General features: G+C 43.6%; 2 protein-coding genes across 2 annotated transcripts in view; one reads left to right on the top strand and one right to left on the bottom strand.

Moving 5' to 3' along the window:
- Positions 1-6425: 6425 nt before the first annotated feature.
- On the bottom strand, positions 6426-16094 carry LOC104050423 (phosphoribosylaminoimidazole carboxylase and phosphoribosylaminoimidazolesuccinocarboxamide synthase). The gene is made up of 9 exons (XM_064449491.1): positions 15968-16094; positions 15041-15238; positions 12231-12409; positions 11357-11536; positions 11155-11268; positions 9786-9869; positions 9509-9689; positions 8354-8512; positions 6426-7647 (listed from the first exon to the last, which is right to left on the bottom strand). The coding sequence occupies exons 1-9, from the start codon at positions 15984-15986 to the stop codon at positions 7481-7483; spliced, it is 1281 nt and encodes a 426-aa protein (XP_064305561.1). The 5' UTR covers positions 15987-16094; the 3' UTR covers positions 6426-7480.
- A 317-nt stretch (positions 16095-16411) lies between these two features.
- The window catches only part of PPAT (phosphoribosyl pyrophosphate amidotransferase), a 52526-nt gene continuing 46520 nt past the window's right edge, over positions 16412-22417 (top strand). Inside the window, exon 1 of the mRNA XM_064449490.1 lies at positions 16412-16683. Coding sequence (XP_064305560.1) covers positions 16556-16683 — 128 coding nt within the window. The 5' untranslated portion in view covers positions 16412-16555. The remainder of the gene's footprint in view (positions 16684-22417) is intronic.

Genomic DNA, 22417 nt, shown 5'->3' with positions numbered 1-22417 from the left:
ACAAAAATTAAAAGCTGTGGGAAACTGTTCTTGCATAACCGTTAGGTGTTTCACAGACATGCTAATCAGATGCTCTGGCCTTGTTCTCTTCTGGAATTTAAGGCTTGAGATATTACAGGCCATCCAAAATCTGCTGGATCGTATTAATGTGGGCTTATATCTAGGGTAAATTTTCTCTTTATTGTCTGAATAAAGTCCTGGATTAATATTTGGGAACCTTTACTTGTGTAATAAAAGAAGAAAAGGGATCATTTCTTTCTCCACTTCAGTATGTTATAACCTTAGAAACTTAATCTTTGTATCACCGTAGTCTTAAGAATACAGGTACAGGATTTTTTTTTTCCCCCCTTGACAGCAAAATGTCCCTGTAGTCAGGCTGAAAATACCCACATAATCTAGTGGTAATTTTTTTTTTCCTCATGTGAAGAACTTTAATTTTGAAATTGAGTATTCCCTGGTCTGCTAGAAGATGGGGCTTCTAGGTGTTTTATATACATTCCCATGAGTTTTTAATAAAATAAAAATTCAGATAAAGTGTCACTTGGTTTGCACTGTCCCATGCATATGTAAGTTCTACTTCTGGAACTGTAAACCATGTAAAAGAAAACTTTATTAAAAAGAAACAGCACCAACAAACAAAGTTACTGTGATTAACACATGCTGCATTAAGACTGAGCGTAAATACCGCTCTTCAGTAACTATTCCACACACATGGTCCTTGTAGGTGCTGCTGGGAATGCTGTGAAATTGAGAAGAGGGAGGAAAGATTTTTAAGAGGATTTTCAGTCGGAATTTTTTCAAGTGGTCATTTTGTGGACCAGATTTTGTTACTTTGCAGTTAGAATGGGGCAGAACAAGAAGCTTGCCTGAATGTTGGCATAGGCATTTCAGGAAATACGCTGGGGAGAGAGATACCGTGCTGTAATTTGTACAGGGTGTTTTGAATTTGGGGAGTACTTCCTTACTCTTTTGATAATCTCCCCCTCCCCGTCACATAGCAAGGGCATTTTATGGCTATTGAACGATAAACCAGCAACAGACTAAGGACCAAGGTTGATCAACTTATATTATTAAAATAATGTTGACAGTCAATGTAGTTAAGCCTGCACAGAATGTGATGAATCTTGGCATGAGCAAAAAGGAGAAGGGGAAAGCTCGGCTGCCGCCTAGGCAAGGTACACCACTGGTAATGATTATCTTACCTGACGATGAGCAACAGTCAGGGAATTTGTCAACAGCTCACATTCTCTGTCATGATGTAAGGCCGTCTCCTTCGCCGGGCAGCACTCCCGGACCAGCCCATGAGAGCCACCCCAAGCTAGTGTTGGGGCACCTTATGTATGGGATTGCGCCTTCCCTGCTCAAGCATATTGTTGATGAGTTGATGTAGACACGTTCTTTACGTGAGTGTGAGAACAAAACTAGATGCGTCTCAAAAAATGCGTGATCTGTAAATAGCTATACAGTACATTGGGTGTGCACGTCTGTTAATATGAGAGATTAGAGTCATTATGCTGAGAAGTGTCTGCCCGGAACTGATGTGCTTTTTTCAAATCTTTCTGGCGAGGACCTTTTCCCACTTTTGCTAAATTATGGCCAGAAGACTCAGTGAAATTCTTAATTCAGGGTTAACATTCACCTCTAGTCTCTTTACCTTAAATTATTCTCACCAAACAATTTCTTGTAACAACTTGGGGCCTTGGGTGAGCGTCGATGAACTTCAGGTTTAGAAACTTCAGTTTTTTCAATGTGAAATGGCACCTTTGTGTTTCTCTGTCTAACTTGATTTTTTTTCTTTTGGAAATTGGCAAATGCACAAACTTCATCCATCACATTTTCTAGCAAATTGTTTCTCTGTGGGTCTTTTACTGGTCCGAAATTTCTTCAGGCGCAATATGTGAGGATGGCTGTGAGATATGTTGCGGGGGGGGGTGGCTATGAAACTCAATGTGATGCTAGAACATTAGCAGGGAGAAATGTTTGCTTGGAACCCCATGAAAGACTAGGGCAGATTCAAACATTGCTGGAGGCTTTACAAGACCTGCAAGGGCAGGATGCTCATCCTTTTGGTTTGTAAGTCATCTAACCTGTTCCTTTGAGCTCTGTCCTCGGGGTGGGGTGGTGGTAAATATCTGCCAAATACAGAGATTTTACTGTAGGCGTTCACATTGATTACAGGTGAGACAGGGTAAAGTTGATCTCCACAACTGAGACTTCTGAACAACAGCACAAGGCAGACAGTCTCACACTGTCTGCCTTTTGCTGCTGTTATCAGTCGGGGCAGGGACAGCTCCTAGAGAGAATGGCTGAAACTTCAGCTTTGAAGAACTACTGAAGAGTAAGCTTCTGAAGAGCTACTGCTCTTTGGGGGTGGTAGACAAACCACAGCTGCCTGGCCTGCGCCTCAGCCAAGTCCGAGATGTTGCTCTTTTGGTACTGGGTTTGACTGTAGAAACCTGGCGATCTACAATGGGATTTCTAATGTGAAGAAGGTTGTTCCAGATAGTGAGTAGGCGTGAGATGCCTGTGTAAGGATTACTGTATCCCTGCCACTGGCTATCACACGGAAATCTGTCCATTTATGTGCTTTTCTACAATTAAAAAAAAAGTGTAAAATGTTTAGTGCTAGGATGTAAGTTATTCTAAAGCCTTTACCAAAACAAAGCAAAATAAGAGTCCACTGAGTTTTGAGCCTTGATTTTGGTGAAGTTACACTTTCCTGGGTGGATGCTCATGACTGTGACTGCTCTTACAAGCAAAGGCCAATAGCAGGATTTGACCATGGATTTAAAAACATAATTGCACTAGTGATAGTACCAGTGATGTAGCTTAAACAGAGTCAGGAGTGCCCATGAGGATGGGACAGGCTCTCAAGGACAAAACTTTCTGAATGTTACAAGTTGGTGAAGAGGTATTTATACTTCTAGTTGAGGGGTTTTGTTTTGTTTGGTAAGTAAGATGGAAGACTCCTATATTGGAAATCACTTTTAAAGCAGACGGAATATGAATCTGTACTAGCTAGGAAGCTGGCAGTTTGCTAGATGGTGAAGTGAGTTAGAAAAGGGGAATAATGTAATGGAAAATGGGGCAGGGAGCTGTGCTGTATTAAGACAAATACAGTCACTTTCCAATATAGAAATTCTCTGGAGCTTGGCATCTTAAACTACATAATTACATCATCTAGTTGTGTGCGTGTTGGTTCCTTGCGTTCAAGAGCTTTCTGGACTGTCAGCTAGGAATGCCCTTCTTGTTATCAGCATGAAGAGCTACACAAGGTGCTTGGCAAAGCGGACTAGCTTCTCCCTGATTCTGCTCCAAGGTGGTGGTTGTTCGGGGGTTTCCTTTTTTTCTTTTCCTTCTTTTTTTTGTCCCCTCTCAGTCCTTACTTAGTTCTGACTGAGGGCTACTTGTCAGGGCTGCCACAGCCTTTCCTGCGCCAGGCACCAGAGCTGTTCATCGGACGTTTCAGCCTACTGACCCTTGCTGGGTGAAATCCCGGTATCTCGGAAGCTCCGAGTCCCTGTGAAAGACAACCTGTCCTTTCGCGTGGAAAGCTACGTCCTTAAAAAGACTTCAGCTTGATGCCTGATATTTCCAAGCATCTGTTGAGCTTTTGGCAACTTGTTTACTGTACCGTTTTTCTATCATGATAGCCTCCTACTGGTGCTGCCATCTGCTATCAGGAGGGGAGTGAGAGAGAAAAGCTGTTACAGTTAATTATTTTACCAAGTTCCACATCTTAATTCCTTCTTCAAGAAGTTTTGAGTTTTACCTTCCATGAGGAATAACAAATCTTCTGTCTTCTCCAAGTGTAAGATCATCTTCACACTCAGGGCATGCTCTTCAGGAAGAAGGTCCTTCAGAAAGCTCCCAGTCTAGCTGAACTGATATTTCATAGTCATCCTCATTTCCTTACTGAAGGAAGGTAACAGGACCTGTCTGAGGCCTGCTACAAGACTCCTGAGCCCAGAAACTGAGCACTCTCATGTGTAAGCTTTTGGAAGTTCTGAGGAGGGAAGCATGCTCTGAAAATGCATATGACATGCCTACTGCAATGTGACCCAAACACAGGGCAACAGGCCCCTCAGATTTTATTTTAAAACATGGCTCAAGATTTCTGATGCTATTTCATTATGAAGTCGCATTGCTAAAGCAATCACTGGGGCTGTGAGAAAAGGTTCAAATGTGGAACAGTCATGATTTTTCTTTGGGTATGAGTTACTTTAATAGCTTTCAAAAAGAGAGGCTTCAAAAAACAGTCTGCCTTAATGCCATCCCCCAGAGACCTAGATCACATCCTCTCCCAGGCCTTCAATTCACCCTTTACAGCTCTCCACAGAGGATATTAAAACCTCACCTTCAGTGCCCTGGATAGGAGCTTCAGCCTCTCAGCTGCAGCTGGGGGACAAATCAGTGGGGGCCACCACTGGTTTTCCCCTCATTTTTACAGAATGGGGTTTTTGGGTTTGAGCTTGGCTTTTTTTGGAAAAGAAATGATGTTATAAATGCTGAACACCAGGTGCTGCTCACCTGTACCTGAAGCAGTGCAGGGTGTAAAACAAGGCCTGCCCTCAGCACTGCCCTCTGCTAAATCTAAACAGCTCCTTGCTGATATCTTTAAAGAACATACATTGTTAAGCAGGTAACTGCTAATTAGGACATGATCTAATCCAGGGTCTTAGGTTCCACAGCAGAGATTAAAAATTCCAACTCAATTTAAAAAATGTAAGTAAATTTCAGTAACCACTCCACATAATAGTTTTTCTGAAGAAAGCACTTTTTATTTAAGAATTTATTGGGATAGTTTTCAAAATTGGGGGGGTGGGGGGGAAGCAAGTGTTACAAGAGCAATATCTGGCTGAAGGAGTTCTCAGGTTATTGCATCAAGGTAATAGCTGGAATACTGAACCAAGTGCAAGTATTTTCATTTCACAGCAAAAGCTTGGTGAAGAACTTCCAGCTGAACAACTAAACAGCTGATATGGGGCACTTCAGCCTCTAGGGTCGATGCAGTCCTTGCAGATGGGGCAGACTTCACAGGTTTCATCTGCTGGTCACAGCAAACACCCTGTTAATGCTAGCTGCCGTGTCTTAGTGCTTCTTTGCAAGGCAACTGCTCAAGCAAAGGTTTGCTTCCAGGAGTTCAGCACAGACTGCACAAAACCAACCTCAAAGAACCCACCCCACCCAAAAGCTGAAGAATGACCACCTCTGTGGCAACTGATGCACTTTGCATGCTCATGCCCAACATAAATCAGACAATTGTACAAATGAAGTTAGTATAATCAAGGGGCAAGTAACTAGAGACAGTACAGAACATTCCAGGTGTAATGCTCAAGCCAGTGTCTGTTACTAATTTTTATTGGGTGGGGAAGACTGTACGGAGAGAGCAGCAGTGCGGGCAGGAAGAGACAGAACTGGCCGGGTGCCATTGTCTGTCTCACCCCTGTGCTGCAGTCATCAGGTGACCAATAAGCTTGTCAGGGTCATCACTCGCCAGAGCTAACACTCAATGCAGTGCTGGGGAGGGAGGGAAAGAACAGGAGGTGACACCATCACCTCCAGTGTAACTTCACCCTCAGGTGAGTGAGCAGAGAGCTGCCACTAGGAGAAAGCAGCACTGTACTCTCCTTTACAGTTGTTGGCTCTAGTTCTCGCCCAATTCCAAGGTAAGATAAAGCAATTCCACTCACCCCAGCAAACAAAGAGCATGCACTCATCTCTTTCCACCCCGTAGTTCTTCTGCTAGTCAAAGTTAACACCACTGTCTTGTTCAGCTAGCCGACAGCACACCTTCAGCTGTGCTAGCAGAAGCATGCCACTGCGTACAACCTTGGTAGGTAGCTTGCTTGCTAAAAGCCAGTCTTCAAGATCTTCACTTTAACAGCAGTGCTTCCACAGGGATGGTATGCCACCAAGGAATTTCAACCTTTTTGTCATCACTAGCCCCCACTATTACTGATACTTCATTTAGAAATTCATGAGAAAAGCAACTGCCCTCAAGACTAAGAAGAGACTTCTGGTTACTTTTGTGTAAGCTTTAACCAATTAAAAAAAACAAAACCTGACTTAACTCCAGAGTAGAGCACTGCTGAGAGCTCTTCTGTACAGCTACACATGAGATGTGGTCCCTTCCTGTGAAGGAGAAGGCCAGCAGCAGCATTTAATCCAGTTACTCACACTACAGGGTAACGCTGACCCACCACACAGTCATAAAGCAGTACATCAGGAAGACAGAGCACAGCTTCCTGTAACAGTGAGACACTTAAGTAGTAGGGTATCTTCCAAAGACCGTCACCTCATACCATTCTATGCAGGTTTCAGTGCATGACCATTTTACATGAGTATTACCTGACTTAAGGTCCTGAAGTTACATACCACAGCTGATGGCCAGTTTGACTACTTATTCAATAAGTCTCCATGAAAAAGCTTTAAATTCAATAGTTTATTTATAATTGTAAAAGCATCAATGTTACATACATTGAGTAATTGCATATTTGTTAGAATCGTACCTACTCAGAAGACTGGTGTGTGCAAAGACAAGACAGTCATGCTTAGATTTCCCCCAGTAGTTTGCTGCTTCACTATTTATTCCCCCCTTCAGAGTTCAGTAAAATTTCCATAGAAACAGAGTGAGGAAATACAGATACATAATAGCCAGAGTTTCGAAGTGTTATGAAGACAGTTTGACAATATCACATAGGCCCTTCAGAACTACTGAAGGCAGAGATCTACCTGGTATTCAGACAGGCAACGACTGGACAAGGCAAGAGTTACAGCAAACAGGCAACAAGCCCAGTTACAGTCCACTCAAAACCATTCATATTCATAGCTTGTTACGAATAGGAGAATTGGTGTCAACTTCATCACATCATTCCAGAAGATATCAATGGGGTATGTATATACACACATTTTTAAAAAAAGATACATGTATGTACATACATTTTTTAAATAAGGCAGGTATTTATGTCAGGATCTTAAAATATTTCTCCAGCCCCTTTTCCTATTAACATAGTCTATGTTGCCATTTTATTGCTAAAGAAAGCATACCATCATTGCAAGCAGAACAGCATCAGCACTGGCTTTAGTCAGTCCAGTTGAGTTAATAAGGGTCAAGACATACATTACTATGGAAGAATATTACCGTTACAGAAATACAGAAGACTAGCTGAATTCTATTTAGATTGCACCAAATCATTCTCTGGACATAGTCTGTACTTAACAGTATACACTAAAAAGCAGAACAGCACCATTTTGGAGCAACAGAAAGATACCTAAAATACTACTTCCCGACTTTTTACTAAGATGTTATATTAAAAAAAAATACATAAGGGAAGGATGAGGACACAACAGCCTTCATCTGCTGCTCTAATAGTGCTTTTTTCTGTAAGAAAGGATGCAGGACTTTTGAGCTCATCCAAAGACGAATACACACGCCATTGTCTTTGCATAACTAATAAAAGTTACTTGTTAGTATGACTTACAAGGTGCACTCTCGAAGCTTTTTATCAGCCTGCTTCAAGGAGATCCAGGTGTTCAACATGTTTGATCGCAGTTTGGCCCACACCAAATGGTTGTTCAACCCAAATATCTGGGCAGCAAACTGGGCAGCTCCTTCAGGTGACAGAGTAGTAGGGCAGCCAAGACCTGCAGAGAAAAGGGAGTGCCACTTACCAAAACATACTTTATAGTCAAACAAAACACTGCCTCTGAAAAAGAATTTAGGACAGTATTTGTTTCAGCCTCCAGGAACCACATGGTTAGTTCTAAAGCTACTGAAGTGTCAGTAGAAGTGTTTCACTACTTCTAAGAGGACTGCCTCATGGCATTGTAAGCCAAAAGCAAGCATACCAAATGACTCTCCTTATACAGAGGTAACAGGCTTCCAAGGCCTCCTACTTGCCCAGCATCCATTCAAATCACTAACAAAGTTAAAAATCATACAGGTAGCAATGCACTGAAGTAATAGAGTTAAGCTCTTACCTACACTGGCTCTGGAGAAAGGTACTTTTTGTTCGTAAGGAAAAATGCAGCTCTATAACTGAACAAAATTCAATTATTTAAATACCCATTAATACTAATTCCAATTTCAAGCTGGAATGTTTAGCAAGGATAAGCCAAAGTTTATGTTTTTCTAAAGACTATTCCTATGTAATCTTTGCTCTGTCTATTGGGCTTTTTGCCATCAAAAAGTCAAAGACTGTATGCAAGATATTTCTAAAGACTTTGTTCAGTACTGATCCAGCTGCTTTCCCAGTGTTTTGCCATGTGTGTTTGTACACATACATATACTAGAACAACAACAAAAACAGAGCTAGGTCAGAACAAGAGCATAAGTTGAAGACTGTCTTACCACTGGGTAGTCTGAGAGAGGACCACACATCCTGAGTTCCCCAGTCAGCTGAGAGCGGAGGACAGTTGACAACCGGGTAAGCAGTGTTACCGGACATTACTGGCCCCAAACCGTTGCTTCTGCCAGCTACCGCGACAAACACTGTTGGGATTCCGTCTCCTGAGGAGGGAGGAAGACATTCAGAAATAAGCAATCCACCTTGTTCTCTACTACTTGCTTTTGCAGGAACTTAGTCCAAATCCACAATTCTGTTTGCAGTTATTTTGTCAATTCCATCACATGGCACTAGAATTTTGTGTCCAACTTCCCCCTTCACAGAAATACCTTCTAAATCTTGCAGCCTTAAATCCCAGCTACTGTTTACTGCAACTGAAGTTAGCATGTCTTACTCTGCCTCTGAGGGGAAGTCTCAGTACCAGAGGAATACTGCTGCTTAGCTTTGCAGAGAACACAGTCATTAAATTCTGGCATCTTTAAGCATTTCTCTCCTTAAATCTTACACAGTTCAACTGAAAATAAATGTTTCTCAACTATGGTTACCACATCTGTAGTTTCACCGAGTAGAAAGTGTACTCCCACAAAAATAAATAGTTCTCATCTCTCTTCTGCCAGGCTATAAACAATTCTGAAGAGATGTCAAGCTTTCTCAGTAAGGGTAAGAATTTAAATGAAGTGTCTTTTCCTCATGGTATCTAAAAATAATGAGCAAGAATATTTTCTTGCTCAGGAAGGAAAACATGATGGGAGCAATATCTGCCTTGTACATAACACATAAGACTATTCAGTCAGCTAGAGAAACTCCTCCTCATTTCAGAAGGGCCAGGATCACCAGCAAGATGCTACAGTAAGTGAATTAACATGATTAAGGCTTGGGCAAAATAGTTCTGGTACTGGGATAAAAGCAGAGGTTAGACTTTGAGTAATGGAAGCTGTGGCTGGGCAGTGGGACAATACATTACTCCGTATCACTTAGTGCAGTCTATAACCCATCATTATGTAATTAGCAAGTGTAGGGCAGCATTAACAGCTTGGTGTTCTGTTTAACAAAAGGAAAAAAAAAAAAAGGAACCCTCAACCTGCCAAATCCTTGAACTGCCAAGTCATTCTTGAATATGATACTGTTTCAATCCAAATCACTAGTTCTCTGTTATTTACCTTCATATTCTGCTTTGATCCTCAGGGTTTCATCCGGCCCTTTGTGAGCAGAGGTCACTCTTAACTCACAAGGAATTCCAAAGGTTGCACATGCCTTTTTTATTTTTTCACAGTGACTGAGGTCAGAAGGAGATCCCATCAACACCACAACTCTCCCTTGGCTCTTTGTTTTCAGAAGCAACTAGGGAAAAGAGCGAAGGGGGGCAAAGGAAAGAAAAGCAGTCAGCAGACATGTAGGTACTGAAGTCTAGATACAGTATGCATAAGAAACAGGTACCTCCACTCTTTCTGCAACCCATTCAAAGTTTCTCTTAACCATCTGCAGAGCTTCAGGAGTCACTTCTTTCAGGTCCCGGTAGGACTGGAAAGAGATAAAAACCCACAAAACTGAAGTTCACATATTTTGGATAGATGAACACTCATTTTGCTATCATAATTGATAAGAATACCCCAACTGAAATATTTATGCAGTTTCTAGCAACTCCACAGAGAGCAGAGATTGGTACAGATAGAGAGTGGATATGGAAACAAGGAAGAGCTGTTTAATGAAGAACCACCTCAGTAGGTGTAAACAACCTACATGACAGTTCATGGCCATTTGCAATATGAAAGGCTTTGAGCCAGGAGGGTATCCAGGTTTTGGAAGCTTCCCAAAGGGCAAATTTAAGTGAAGACATACACCTCTTAAAATTGGATTTGCATTGACACAATTGACTGCAGTAGCACTGCACTAGCCAACCTATGTTCTGCATGATGTTATCAGGTACCTTATTTTAGGGAGATGAGCAAACACACTGTCAGAGTAATTCCCTCAAGCAGGCTACTACATAATTCAGGTGAAGTAAACAATAGAGCAGTTCTGCTTCCTAATTTCAAAGTAATACCCCCTCCTCCCACACACACTTCAAAATCTTCCCCTGCGGCTTACAGCCACTTTCTCTCACAGGGTCTCTGCTACTAGTCTCAGTGACTCACAGAAGCTCCATAGCAGCAGCATTCCCAAACCGGTTCTTTCATAACTACTTATCTGGCAATTCAGAGACATTTGACAAGTGTAATTGCTACAAGTTTAAATATAGGACAAGTTTTATTTCAAACTTATGTTTGCAGCCCTCATATGTGGACGTAGTTTGTGAGTAACATATAGACATCTGAATATTGAATTCAAGCTTAACCAAAATAATGAAGAAAAGCACCCTCCCTAGAGATCCCTCTTATGTATCACCAGATCTCTAGTTGTAAAGGAGACTACTCTGAATAAACAGAGAAACGGGGAGGCAAACCTGGGAACCAAAGCTTCTATTCTTCCCACCACTTTCTTGTCCAATTATTTAAGTATCTGCACAACAAGTCAAAAATTCATGTTACCCCTGGAAGCTCCATGCTTCAGTACAATAGCTCCAGTCAAAGGTGCTGCTGGGTGTTCCTACTGAAGATATAGAGGTAGAGGATTTTTTCCTACCACAAACCAGATCATCAACTATTTAATGATAACAGGATTGGGCATTAGGTGCCCTATGAGCTACTCCATAACAAGATAAGACTATCTAGAAAAAGTCACTCTGAAAGCAGATGTTTAACTGTAGGGTTTACTTACTTTCATTCTCCTTCCCAATTAACTTAGAAGGTAAAGATTAAATCATTACCTGTTTGTCCTTCTGCTGGCTTCTGTCTCCTGATGGCCACAGTCTCCATGAATCATTATCAATAACATCAGCAAGAACAATTTCTTTTGTCAGAATATTAACACCAAATTCAATCTAAAGACAAAATAGGATTCTTATTAGGAACTATACAGTGATATGTTTCCTGTCAGAACCAGGATCATGAGAAATCAGATTCTTATACCTTCAGGTCTACCAGAGTGCAGTTTTGGGGCTGCCATGATTTTTCCAGGATCTCAAAAATAGCTTGAGTAGAACGAGCCATAATATCCACTTCAGTCTGGCCAATAGTAAGTCCAGCAAAACAGAATTTTGCTTCAATTAGCTGCTCCTCAGACCACTGTGGATCATTATTAGCATCATCCTGTTAAGAAAACCAAAACACATACATCATGTAATGTAAAGTTGCTCTAGGAGGAAAATAACCATTAGACGATAATGCTAGGTTTTGCTTTTTTTTTAAATACAGGCTACAAACTAGTATTTCATGATTAGCACTAAAGAGGTGACAGCAACATTGAAAACGCTTGCTGTAACACCCAAACATCTTTAAAAGCATTTCAACTTTGGACAGTGCTGCAGGAGTGACCGGGTACACTACAAACAACAATTTAGGTCATAGTTCACAAGACACTTCTTTCAGCATGCATTCCCAAAGAAGTTCAGAATCCCAAATGACTAGCTAGCTACCTACCCTAACCATGCAAGTATTGTTTATTTTAAGTTCCTCAAATATATCAACACATCTGTTTCAACTCATGCATTAGGCTTATGCTTAAAAAGTCCTTACACCTTATAAATAAAACATTTTACTATTTTATGTACCGTTTGGCTTGTTACTTCTTTGCTGGCCCTGTAAGCCAGTATTACATTCTGTGCACTTTAGACAAAACAGCTGTTGGACAAGAATGCAAGAAAACATTACGATGGCAAAACTACCAATACCAAGAAGACTGGTCAGCCACTAACACCAGTCGCTTTGTCAGCATTTTAAAGGAGGCAATACAGAATTCTAGCTCTGTTCAAGTTTGATTAACAACACTGGAAAGGAAACTTACCTTGTAAAACATCTCAATTTTTGGTGGGTAAAACTTATATCCTTCTTTGACACCAGGGTTTCTTTTGAGGAAGGAGCCAGTAGCAATTCTTCTGCACACCCATTCAATTGGGATCATTTCACAGTGAGCTGCTATGAATGCTGTGTCACTCTGCTTCCTGACAAAAGCTGTTTTGATTCCTAAATATAAAGGTGGCAGCTTAGTTCCATTACTAGGCACACTCCACACTTGAAACAAGAGAGTCGCAAACACCTTTAAGTACAGCTGAGTCTTGTTCCCCTCTGGACGTAAGGGACACACTGAAGCTCTTCAGGGTATTTTAAGCCCACTCTGGCTTTCCAAGAGGCAATCAATGCAGTTACCTTCCATAGGTCTTTAGTTTTGCCAATTTTATCATACAACACTCACTCGTAGCTCAGAACCTTATGCTCTGGTCAGAAATCCTACTCTTGCAAGTAATTTTGCTCACAGAGCTTTTAAACAAATCTATCCCCCACAATGGTTTGTTTTTAAACAAAAGTTAGGAGCAACCAAGTATCCAACCATGCTCTCTGGTAGAAGATCCATTGTACATGAAACAGTAATTGGAGGCTTTCAGAGGAGTTAGGGAGCATAGTAGTCTTTACTACTTTGATTAATGAAGGAGGATGGGGTGGGGAAGTGAATGACTTAGTCCTCCCTTTCATTACAAACTAACATTTGTTTAGGGCACTAGACCTTAGCAATCTGTTAGGCAAAAAATATTAAGAATCAGAAGCGTATGCCCACACACAAACCTGCTGCAGCAAATCAACCTTCTTAAAAAACTCTAAGATGGCCCCAGATTAAACAGGGACAGTCACCACGTGCAGACAGGCACTAAGAGCAATGGCTCTTCTTTCAATTTCACTCTTGAGGAAAAGTCCCACCTTTCTGCCCCCAGGGCAAGATAACCACCAAGCCCAGTTGCCATCTGCCAGAAAGAGACGACAAAGGAGCTGCAGCCAGTCAGACTGAGAAGTAGCTCTATTCCATTCCACTTCCAGAGCCGTAAAGGACAAATTAAAGTCTTAAAATATAGTATTAACATTGACTCGTCAGATTTTGTTGCATTTCCCTCAAGGGCAGAATAATTTAAATAATCAACTACACATTAAGTCACTCCTAAATCTAGGCATTAAGGCCCCCACATGGCTTACTACTACCTTTTTCATCAGTGCAGATGTGAGCTTTTGAAGGGCTGACACTAGCTCTATTACAAAAGGGAGAGAAACTTTAACAGAACTCTGTAAATCATCTTTGAAAGATTAGGTTGAGAGTTGCACAAAGCAAACAAACTACTTCTAAGATGAGGCATTCACATTATCTGCCATTTATGCCAGTCAAACAAGCAAACTGGAGAAGAACCCAGAAAGCTCTTTTCTTGCTTTAAAACGCAGTGCAGTTTACTCTGCATATCTTTCTGCAGCACCTGAAGTTACTGACTACAAGCCATTTAAAGATCTTTTAGAATTCTACAGCATGGCTTCTTCACATTTCAAGTTCATATCCGTAGGATATTAAATATTTTGATTGTTATCTTAACTATTGCCATTTAAGAATTAGGCAAAACATCTCATTAATTGTCCCTAAATGAAAACTGGTAGTTTTAATCAACTGGAAATATAATCAGGAAGACCTTGGAGCCTTCTTTGTACTGTATGTACAATAGGCTTCCCAAGAAAGCCAATGACCAAGGATTATACTGAATGACTCGACAGATCTTTGTCTCAACCCATACTTTAAGAACTACTCACACTGCAATACAGGTAGATACAACTCTATGGAAACCGCCTTTCTCTTCCCCGCATATGAAACTTACTAGGACTTCACTGCTTGTCTGAGAACTATTACTATACCTTATAACAGATAATACAACTTTTAGAGTAACTCAGCTGGTACTTGAAGCAATCTTTGCACTTCGAAGTGCACTGAGCGTGCACCTATGAGTTGTCTTAACCAGGTTTACTGGTGTCTGTATTATAGTACTGTTTGCAGACTCAAGTTAGAAACCCACCAGCGCAAACTCCCCTTTGCAACTTGCAAACTTCTCAAAGACACTTCAAAATGCTTTCTCAAAGGAGAGATATTGGCTCCATTTTTGCAAGTGTGGTGCAAAACTTGCATGTCTCAAGTTAGTTACATACTCATGAAAGCTCACTTCTAGCATGAGAAATACTTTGAGTCCTTTAAAGTAAACATTAATTTCCCGATACATTTGATAAAGACCGATACATGCATTTTCAATGCTGTTCTCATAAATGTTTAAGTACAAAGCATACAGACACTTTACATTGATATAGCAGACACAGGTGAGAGGGGGGAAAATATAAAAAGATACTCTAATTGTATTTTTTTTAATGTTCATGCACAAGTTTCACACGGCTTAGACATAGCCTGGTAGTGCCACCAGCTAAGAGTGACTTCTGTGCAGGCAGATGTAGCAAGGCGAGATGCATCCCGGCTGGGACTACAGGCAAAGGGGCATGTGGGTAGGGAAAAACTGAGAGAAGTAGAGGGGAGGATTACGGGCATGTCCAAACAAGCAGGAGGAACTACTGCTGTGTTATCTGCAATTAGATTCCTTCAGATAATCTCACATTCCCAACAAACAAGTTGCCCACCCAGCTCTGTAGTACCAGAGGGAAAAGCGTACGTAAAAACCAATCGAAAAGACACTTAAAAAAAACCATCAGAGCCTAAAGGCACGATAATCCACTATCTAGAAACGATACTGTTTTGTAATAATATCTGTAATACGCAGGCGTTTATTCTACCTTTTAAATACTTACCAGCTTCTTGAAGCAACTGAAACACACAGCTAGTTGTTGTATTGGAAATGGCAGCCTTCCCTTCCATTCGGTCCTTCCTGGCTGCATTTCCTGCTGTTATCTGGTCTTTCGACTGCATGAGGACACATCCCGGGATATCTGGCAACTCATACACTTCTTTCGTTTTACCTTCATTAACTTTTTTACCAAGTTTCAGGTCTAGAGAAGTCAAAAAAAAAAACCAACAACAAATCAGTTTTAGGTAGAAGGAAGTTTTTTTACTTCTGCATGTAAGCCCACCAACCTCGCACACTTTATCAGCTGCGTGCAAGGCAGGACCCCGCAGGATCCCACGCTGCAGCCAGTGACCGCGAAGAGGGCGCTAAGCCCGCACCTACAGGGCAACTCGGCCAGGTCTCCCCCCGAGCGCTGAGGGCGAAAGCGATCTCTCAGAGCTTCTGCCCACGCTGCTGCGGCGCCACGAGGAACGGGCCGGGCCGGGCACACGCGGGCAGCGGCCGCGTCCGGCTCCCCGCCGGCATCCCGGGGCCCGCAGGACCCCCATCGCTTTTACATAGTGTTTTATTTTGCTTCGGGACAAACCCGAAGCTCGGGAAGGCAAAACGGGGTGCAGGGGGGGCGGCAGCGGCGCGGCCCCCTCACCCTCCGCCCGCAGTGGGAAGAGGCGGGACGGGGGCGGCCGGGCCCTCTCCTCAGGCTGGCCGGTCCCCAGCCACCCGCTAAACAAAACAAAACAAAAAAAACTAACAAACACCAAACTTTTTTGGGAAAAAGTTCGCTCCCGCGCACCGACACCCGAGCCCGGCTGAGCGGGCACCGGACCCCACCCCCTCCCACTGGACCGTTACCGCATCCCCTCGGCGCTCAACGGCCGCGGCGCGCGGGCCGCCCCCCCCCCGCGGCTCCCCGGCCGGGGCAGGCGGTTACCTGATGCTGTGGGGGCCATGGCTATGGCGGCGGGAGCGGTGGCAGGCACCTAGGGCACAGAAGAGAGGCTCAGCGCAGGACGCCGGGCCCCGCCGCCGGGGTAAGAAGGGGCCGGCGGAAGGGGCGGGCAGGCGGGGCGGTGGGCAGCAGCACCGCCCGCCAATCGCCGCCCAAGGCGGCGGGGAGGGCCCGAGCCCCCCTCCGCCCCGCCGAGCCCCCCGCACCGCCCCCCCAGCCCCCGGGAGAGCCCCTGCCGTCCCCCGGCAAACACGTTGGCCCACTTCCCCGCCAATGCCGCGTCGCGCCCCTCACCCCGCGGGCAACACCCCCCCCCACACACACCCCGCCTGTTGCGCCCCGCGGGGGCAGCGAGCGCGTGGCCGGGGCGGGGAGGGGATGGGCGAGGCGACGGTGTGGGCACCGGGGGCGCCCCCTCCCGTATGTAAATGAGGGAGGCCGCACCGGCAGGCTACCGGCGGCCCCGCGCAGCGCGGCGCTGTTGGCTGCGCGCGGCGCCGGCAGGAGCGCGCGGGAGCCGCGGGAGCGGGGCCGGGCCGCCCGCCGCCGCCGCCACGTGCCGCCGGCGCCATGGAGCTGGAGGAGCTGGGCATCCGGGAGGAGTGCGGCGTGTTCGGCTGCATCGCCTCCGGCGTCTGGCCCACGGAGCTGGACGTGCCCCATGTGATCACGCTGGGGCTGGTGGGGCTGCAGCACAGGTAAGGGTGGGGGGGGGGAACGGGACGGGACCGACGTCCCGAAACAGCGGCTTCGTGGCGGGCAGGGCCGCGGCGGCTGCCCGGGGGGGGCGGCCGGCGGCAGCGGAAGGAAGGAGCGGGCTGTGAAGGGAGCGGCGCGGCCGGGGGCCTGCCCGCTCTGTCCCGTCTCGTCCCTTCCTCCCGCGCCGCGCCGCGCCGCGCCCTGCCGTGCCGGCGGGGAGCCCCGCAGCATCCCGCTGGCGAAGCGCAAGGAACGCCCCGCCACCTCCCGCCCTTCCGGGCCGCCCCCCGGCCCCGCCGAAGGAGCGGCTCTCGGACGCGCTTTGGAGCTCGGCTGCATCTCACTTAAGTCGCATGTGCCGCCGGTGCCGGCCTGGGTGTGGGCACGTCCCGCCCTGCCCGGAGCCCGCGGTGCGTCCCGCTCACCGCCGCGTCCTGTCCCGGGGCTGGCACACGGGCGCCGAGCCCCCGCAGGCGGCGCGGCCCGGCCCGGCTGCCGCTCTCGGCGTTACTCGAGATGCTTACGTTAAAGTGGAGCTCGCATGAGCCTAGGCTACCGAAACGGAGTGGTTCTGGAGCGTTTTTTGGCTCCGACTAGCCACAGGTGCTTAGATTCATCACCATGATACAATAAAACTTCTACCTGACGTGTCTATGGCGATGTAAAACAGAGTAGATTCACCGTGATCCGTGTGGATGCAGAGCTGCAAAGTGAAGTTTGGGTTCTGCTTCCGTTTGGTATTGAAAGTAATAATGTTATGCACAGACATACACGAATCATTTTTTCAGTGGTGCCGGAAGGATATAGCCTCCTTGAGGGAACACGTGCACAGCCAAACACACGCGTGCTACTTTTGTAGTAGTACAAACACCCGTATACTGTGGTTAACTTCCCATTTGCAAAATGGGCTAAATAATCACGTTCCTGGCAGCGTGGGGCGGTGGGCTTCTCTAACTACACATGCACCGAATAGACAAAATGACATGTTCTTTGTATTTTTTAAGGTCACAGACATGCAAAGGTTGCTCTAAAACCGGTTTGGACCGACAACAGAAACTTGTTTACATTGAGGTTTTCTGTTTATTACAGCAGTTTCATATTCTTTTACTGGTAAAATGCTGCATCCCTGCATGGCTCTGATACTAATGATATTCTTTGGGTTGTAGGTTTATCATTCATAAACTAATATATTTGCCAGTGTCCATCAAAAATGTTTTTATCGGGAGCAATAGCGCTGCAGAATCCAGGAAACAAAGCCATGTAATCAATAGTCTCATTTTAGGTTGTGCCATTTTTCTGTGAAGAGGCTGGGAAAAAAATCTTACCTCATTTGTGCTTACACAGCTACACTGGTGGGCCTGGAGTTTCTTAGTTGGAAATAAAATGATTCATGTACTTTCATTACTTTGCAGCTTATCTCAATTTTCATTGCACCCTTACTTCATGATTTTTCAGTGCACTTTTTTTTTTTTTTTTTCTGATGGGCACCTGACAAGTATATTTGATATCCGTGACCTCTTTAATATCAGATATCCCCCCCGGAGGGCACAACTGTAGACTAATGTTGTGATTGAAACTGTGAACAATTCACAAGTAGTACAGGAGGATACACACCTAAAGGCATACATGCAATACCTCCGATTCTGACCTTCTAACTTGATAATTGTCAACATTTTTAAGGGATGCTTCCTTAGAGACATAAGCATTATTGCATCTGTAAAGTGAAACAGTCTGTTCAATCAGGTATACCTTTGAAAGCACTCAATAAAATCCTTTTAAATAGAGATGTTAATGTTCCTATTTCCTTCTTTAATGTTTCCCTCTAACCTCTTTGCATTTTTCCTACTGTGAGGTGCAGAAGAGGTGACATCCCCTGTCAGAAGTAATGGGATAACAGCCATTTTTCCTCCTTGGAATGTCTCTTGAAAACCAGAATTAAGACTTAGCATTAACTGTGTCGGTGAATTTCATTGAGCCTGTTCATTTAAACTTAAAAAACTAAGAAGTGTCTCTTAACCGTATTCCTTTAAAAATAAGTTAACATGAAAGAGAGGTATGGTAAATGTTAATGGGCAGTCCCAATCAGGCCTAAGTGACTAACAGAAGTTTGATTGGCCGCTCAAAATTACAGCCCTTAGACTTCACCTTCAAATTAGTAAAGATGTTTAGGTAACAACCACTATCCTTAGATACCCATAGACATGTTCTTTTATATGCAAATTAGTCCTGTGCAATAAATCAAATTACAGAATTTGGCCCTTAATTCATCTTAGTTTTTAAAAATTAGAATATTGAGGCATGGCATTGTATCAAACTGCATTTTTGAGATGACTGATCCACAAGGAAGAGGCAGCTGTCAGGAATGTTATAATTTTTAATCTTTGAAATCTCATTTGTATACAGAAAGATCCAGAGAATATATGTTACGTGCCACAAAAACAGGCAGCATAAATTCTTTGTGCTTTATGTTCTTATGTAGCTGGTTGCAGCAATGTCAAGGACTTTGCTGCTTCTGATAAATGGCCTAAAATGAGTTGATAGTTTGTATTACAGTGTTAAAAAGATATCGAGGCGCTGGAGGGGTTGACTTCAGCGAGGATGTTTGTAACTGAAAACTTGTAACTTGGTACGCTGAATCAAGCCACCAAAATATTTAAGGGTGTATTCAATGGCACGTGCCTGAGTGGTGTTCGTGTTTCACTGAAACTATTCTGCATGAAGAATTGGTGTGTTTTTGTAAGCAAGGTTGTGGATGGGCCACAAGTAGGCACATCATGAAAGACAAAAGACAGACTTGGAATTTCACTATCTTGACATAAGCAACAGCTTTAAAAGGTTTTGGCTTTGTGTTTTTTTTTTTTAATTGGAAATCAGCTGCTGGATTGTTGAGGCTTAAATTTGCATTTCTTTGTAGCAGAAGTTAGAACATTCCTTTTTATTGCTTTGATTTAATAAGGGTGAACTGAATTAAAACGAAAACCGGTGTATTCCTACTCTCAGGCTAATCAAGTCCTTCCACACACTAAGAACATTGTACCAATTTAACCTGAGACCATTTTAAAGTAATTTTCATCTGGTTTTAACACATTTTACGGCTATGTTAGCAGTGAATTCTCATTATGTTTGAAACTTTAAAGCTGCTAAAGCTAATGCTGTTACTCTGGCATCAACATTAAGAAGGCTTAAAAGTGGATGTTCTAAATCATCTTTGCAATTTGTAAGCCAGGGAACAAAGTCACTGAAAAATCCACTGACAGCATGCCAAAATAAAGTCAGAGGATATTGGTAAGGAGAGGACTTTCTTGGGGGCGGTGAGAGAGGGAGGAGGAGTAGTTTGAGTTACAAATCTATTAAACGTCATTTGAGTCCTTGACCAGGACAAATTTGCAAAGTTAATCTTGGAACAAGCGTGATTTCTGTTAACTTTTTGCAAAATTCCCTGGAAAATATGTTTGGCAGTAATACTGTGTACTGAAACCTGAGTGTATCCAGCTTTGCACTGATTTTTAGAAAAGGTCTTTAAAAGGCCTCTTCTCTCCAGGTGGAAGTCCTGTTAAGTCAGGGAGTACCCCTTGTCCCAACTCAGCTGGGTCTATGAATGGAATTTGTTCTGAGAATCAGAGTAAATGGAGAGTGGAGGTTTGGCCAGCGTGCTTTTTTGATATCTTCCCTCTTACTGTCCGCTATTAAAACCTACACAACAGAAACCAAATAATCGCCAACCTAAGTTAAGAATTTATACCTCTCTTTCAATCTAGTAAACTTACTTGTTGCTTCCCACCAGCCATCCTTCAAAATATCTACACTCAACATAGCATAATGAAAGCATTTATCTACATTTTATATTCAGCCTCTTGTCTACAAGATAGTTTTTTTTAAAAAAAGGCTATTTAGTAAGCTGTTAGCATCCTGTTTTACACCATGAATCTTTCAAACAGAAATCTTGAAATTGCAATAGAACTTGGATGGGAATTTTCTGAGGAACATGGATATGCTACAGGTAATGATCCTGATAATTTGGTGTGTAACATATTTACCTCTTGATTTCATCTCAGGAACCCATTATGGGTTCAGCAGATCCTCCATCCCCAGATGCAGGAACTGCAGTGTTAAATGTTTCGGTTGCCTAAATGCTAGATTTTGTAATCAGCCATATTTCTGTGCAAATTCCCTATGGAATATACTGGGTAAGATATTTGTCTAGCTAGTGATTGAGTCTGTATGCTGTTTTACCAGAACATTCATGCTGTATGTGCAGGTAACTCATTCCTGAGTACTTTCAGAGGCACTGAATATGGATATAGTAACACTTCATCTTTTAGTTCTATCTTGGTGTACCTTTAGAGGCCATTCTGTGCTGCTAGGTGCTGGCAGCCCAGTTCAGTTACATGCCACAAAGCTTACTCCTGCAGGAAGGGATGAGTGAGACCTTTTTGCTGTGGGGAGCTGTTGCATCTGCTTGGTTGTTTTATGTAACTTTCTGCAGGGCTCAGGTCCCTGCATGCTTATTTTTGGAAAGTGAAGGTAAGCCCAGATTTCCATTCTAATCGAATCTCTTAGATGTACATGTCACAAAATGCAGTTCGGTCTCAGCTCTTATCTCTGGATGTGGAGTAATCAACTGGAATGAGTTAACGTAAGGAGGAGTGTTAAAAACCAGGAGGGAACTGGTGCCAAAATCTAAATAAAGGAGGAAGTTTCTGAGACAGCCATTATGTTTATTGCGGGCAACAGACTTTCCATTATGTTAACCTACCCATAGAGTTGGGGTGAGACTGTCGGTTTTTCTTCATATTGACTGTAGTTAAGTCATCCAGGTAGGCATGATAGAGCTCTCCAGTAATTTTCACAGCTCTGTTGGCTTGTCTGCCCCTACCTTAAGTTTCAGCCTAATGCATGGACGGAGGATTGCACACAGCACAGGAGGTTCATGCTGGGTAGATCGGTTTAGATAAACTCTCCTGGCTGGTTTTTCTGCCGTGTCTTACACTACTTTCCTTGATCTTAAAAAAAAGGCAGCGTTCTTTGTAGGGGCTTTTTATTATGTTAGGTTTGATTTAAATCAGTTGTGTGTATTGGTTAGCCACTTGGCCACCTGAGCGAGCGCTTGTGCCAACACAAAGGAGACCTTGCTGCGGGAGAAGGAACAAAGAGTGAGAGTCTGGAAGGAGAGTCTTTTAAGCCAACAGTGATGCTGATAGCGTTTGTGGATTCACCAACAACGCAAACATTTCAGCTCCCTGAAGCTCATTCTCCTGGCATTTGGCCCAAATACAGTTTGGTCTACCAGGAAATAATCTAATTGGGGCTTTCAGAAGACTTTCCAGGGTAACAGCCCTGTCAAAGACCTGCAGAGTGACCCATTCATCTCAGTGAATGAGTGTGCTTTAAAGAAGAATGGAACTTTTTAATATAGGTCAGAGTGGTGATTGCTCCATTTATCTGCCACACTGCAAAAATTTCAGCGTTGCCATTTGCAAACTGGGGAGGAGACAGATTTGCCCTCAGTAATCTGAATGGCCCCTGGTAGTAGCGCAGATATGTGAGGGAGAAGAGCAAAGATCTGGTTTTTTTATACAATTGCTGCTCTTGCCATCATTACTTGGTGTTGGGTTTGATTTTTAAGCAGGATCATTTTTGCGATGTAATTTATATTAAGATTCCCAGGAGCAACAACTTGGTCTGGCCTTTCTGCTGAAAAGGAACCATGTTGTGGATCTAGGTCTAAGAAGG

The sequence above is a fragment of the Phalacrocorax carbo genome, chromosome 4, assembly GCF_963921805.1.
Source record: "Phalacrocorax carbo chromosome 4, bPhaCar2.1, whole genome shotgun sequence".
NCBI lineage: Eukaryota > Metazoa > Chordata > Aves > Suliformes > Phalacrocoracidae > Phalacrocorax > Phalacrocorax carbo.
The sequence above is the reverse complement of the archived record's forward strand: the minus strand, read 5'-3'. Positions and strand labels throughout refer to the sequence as shown.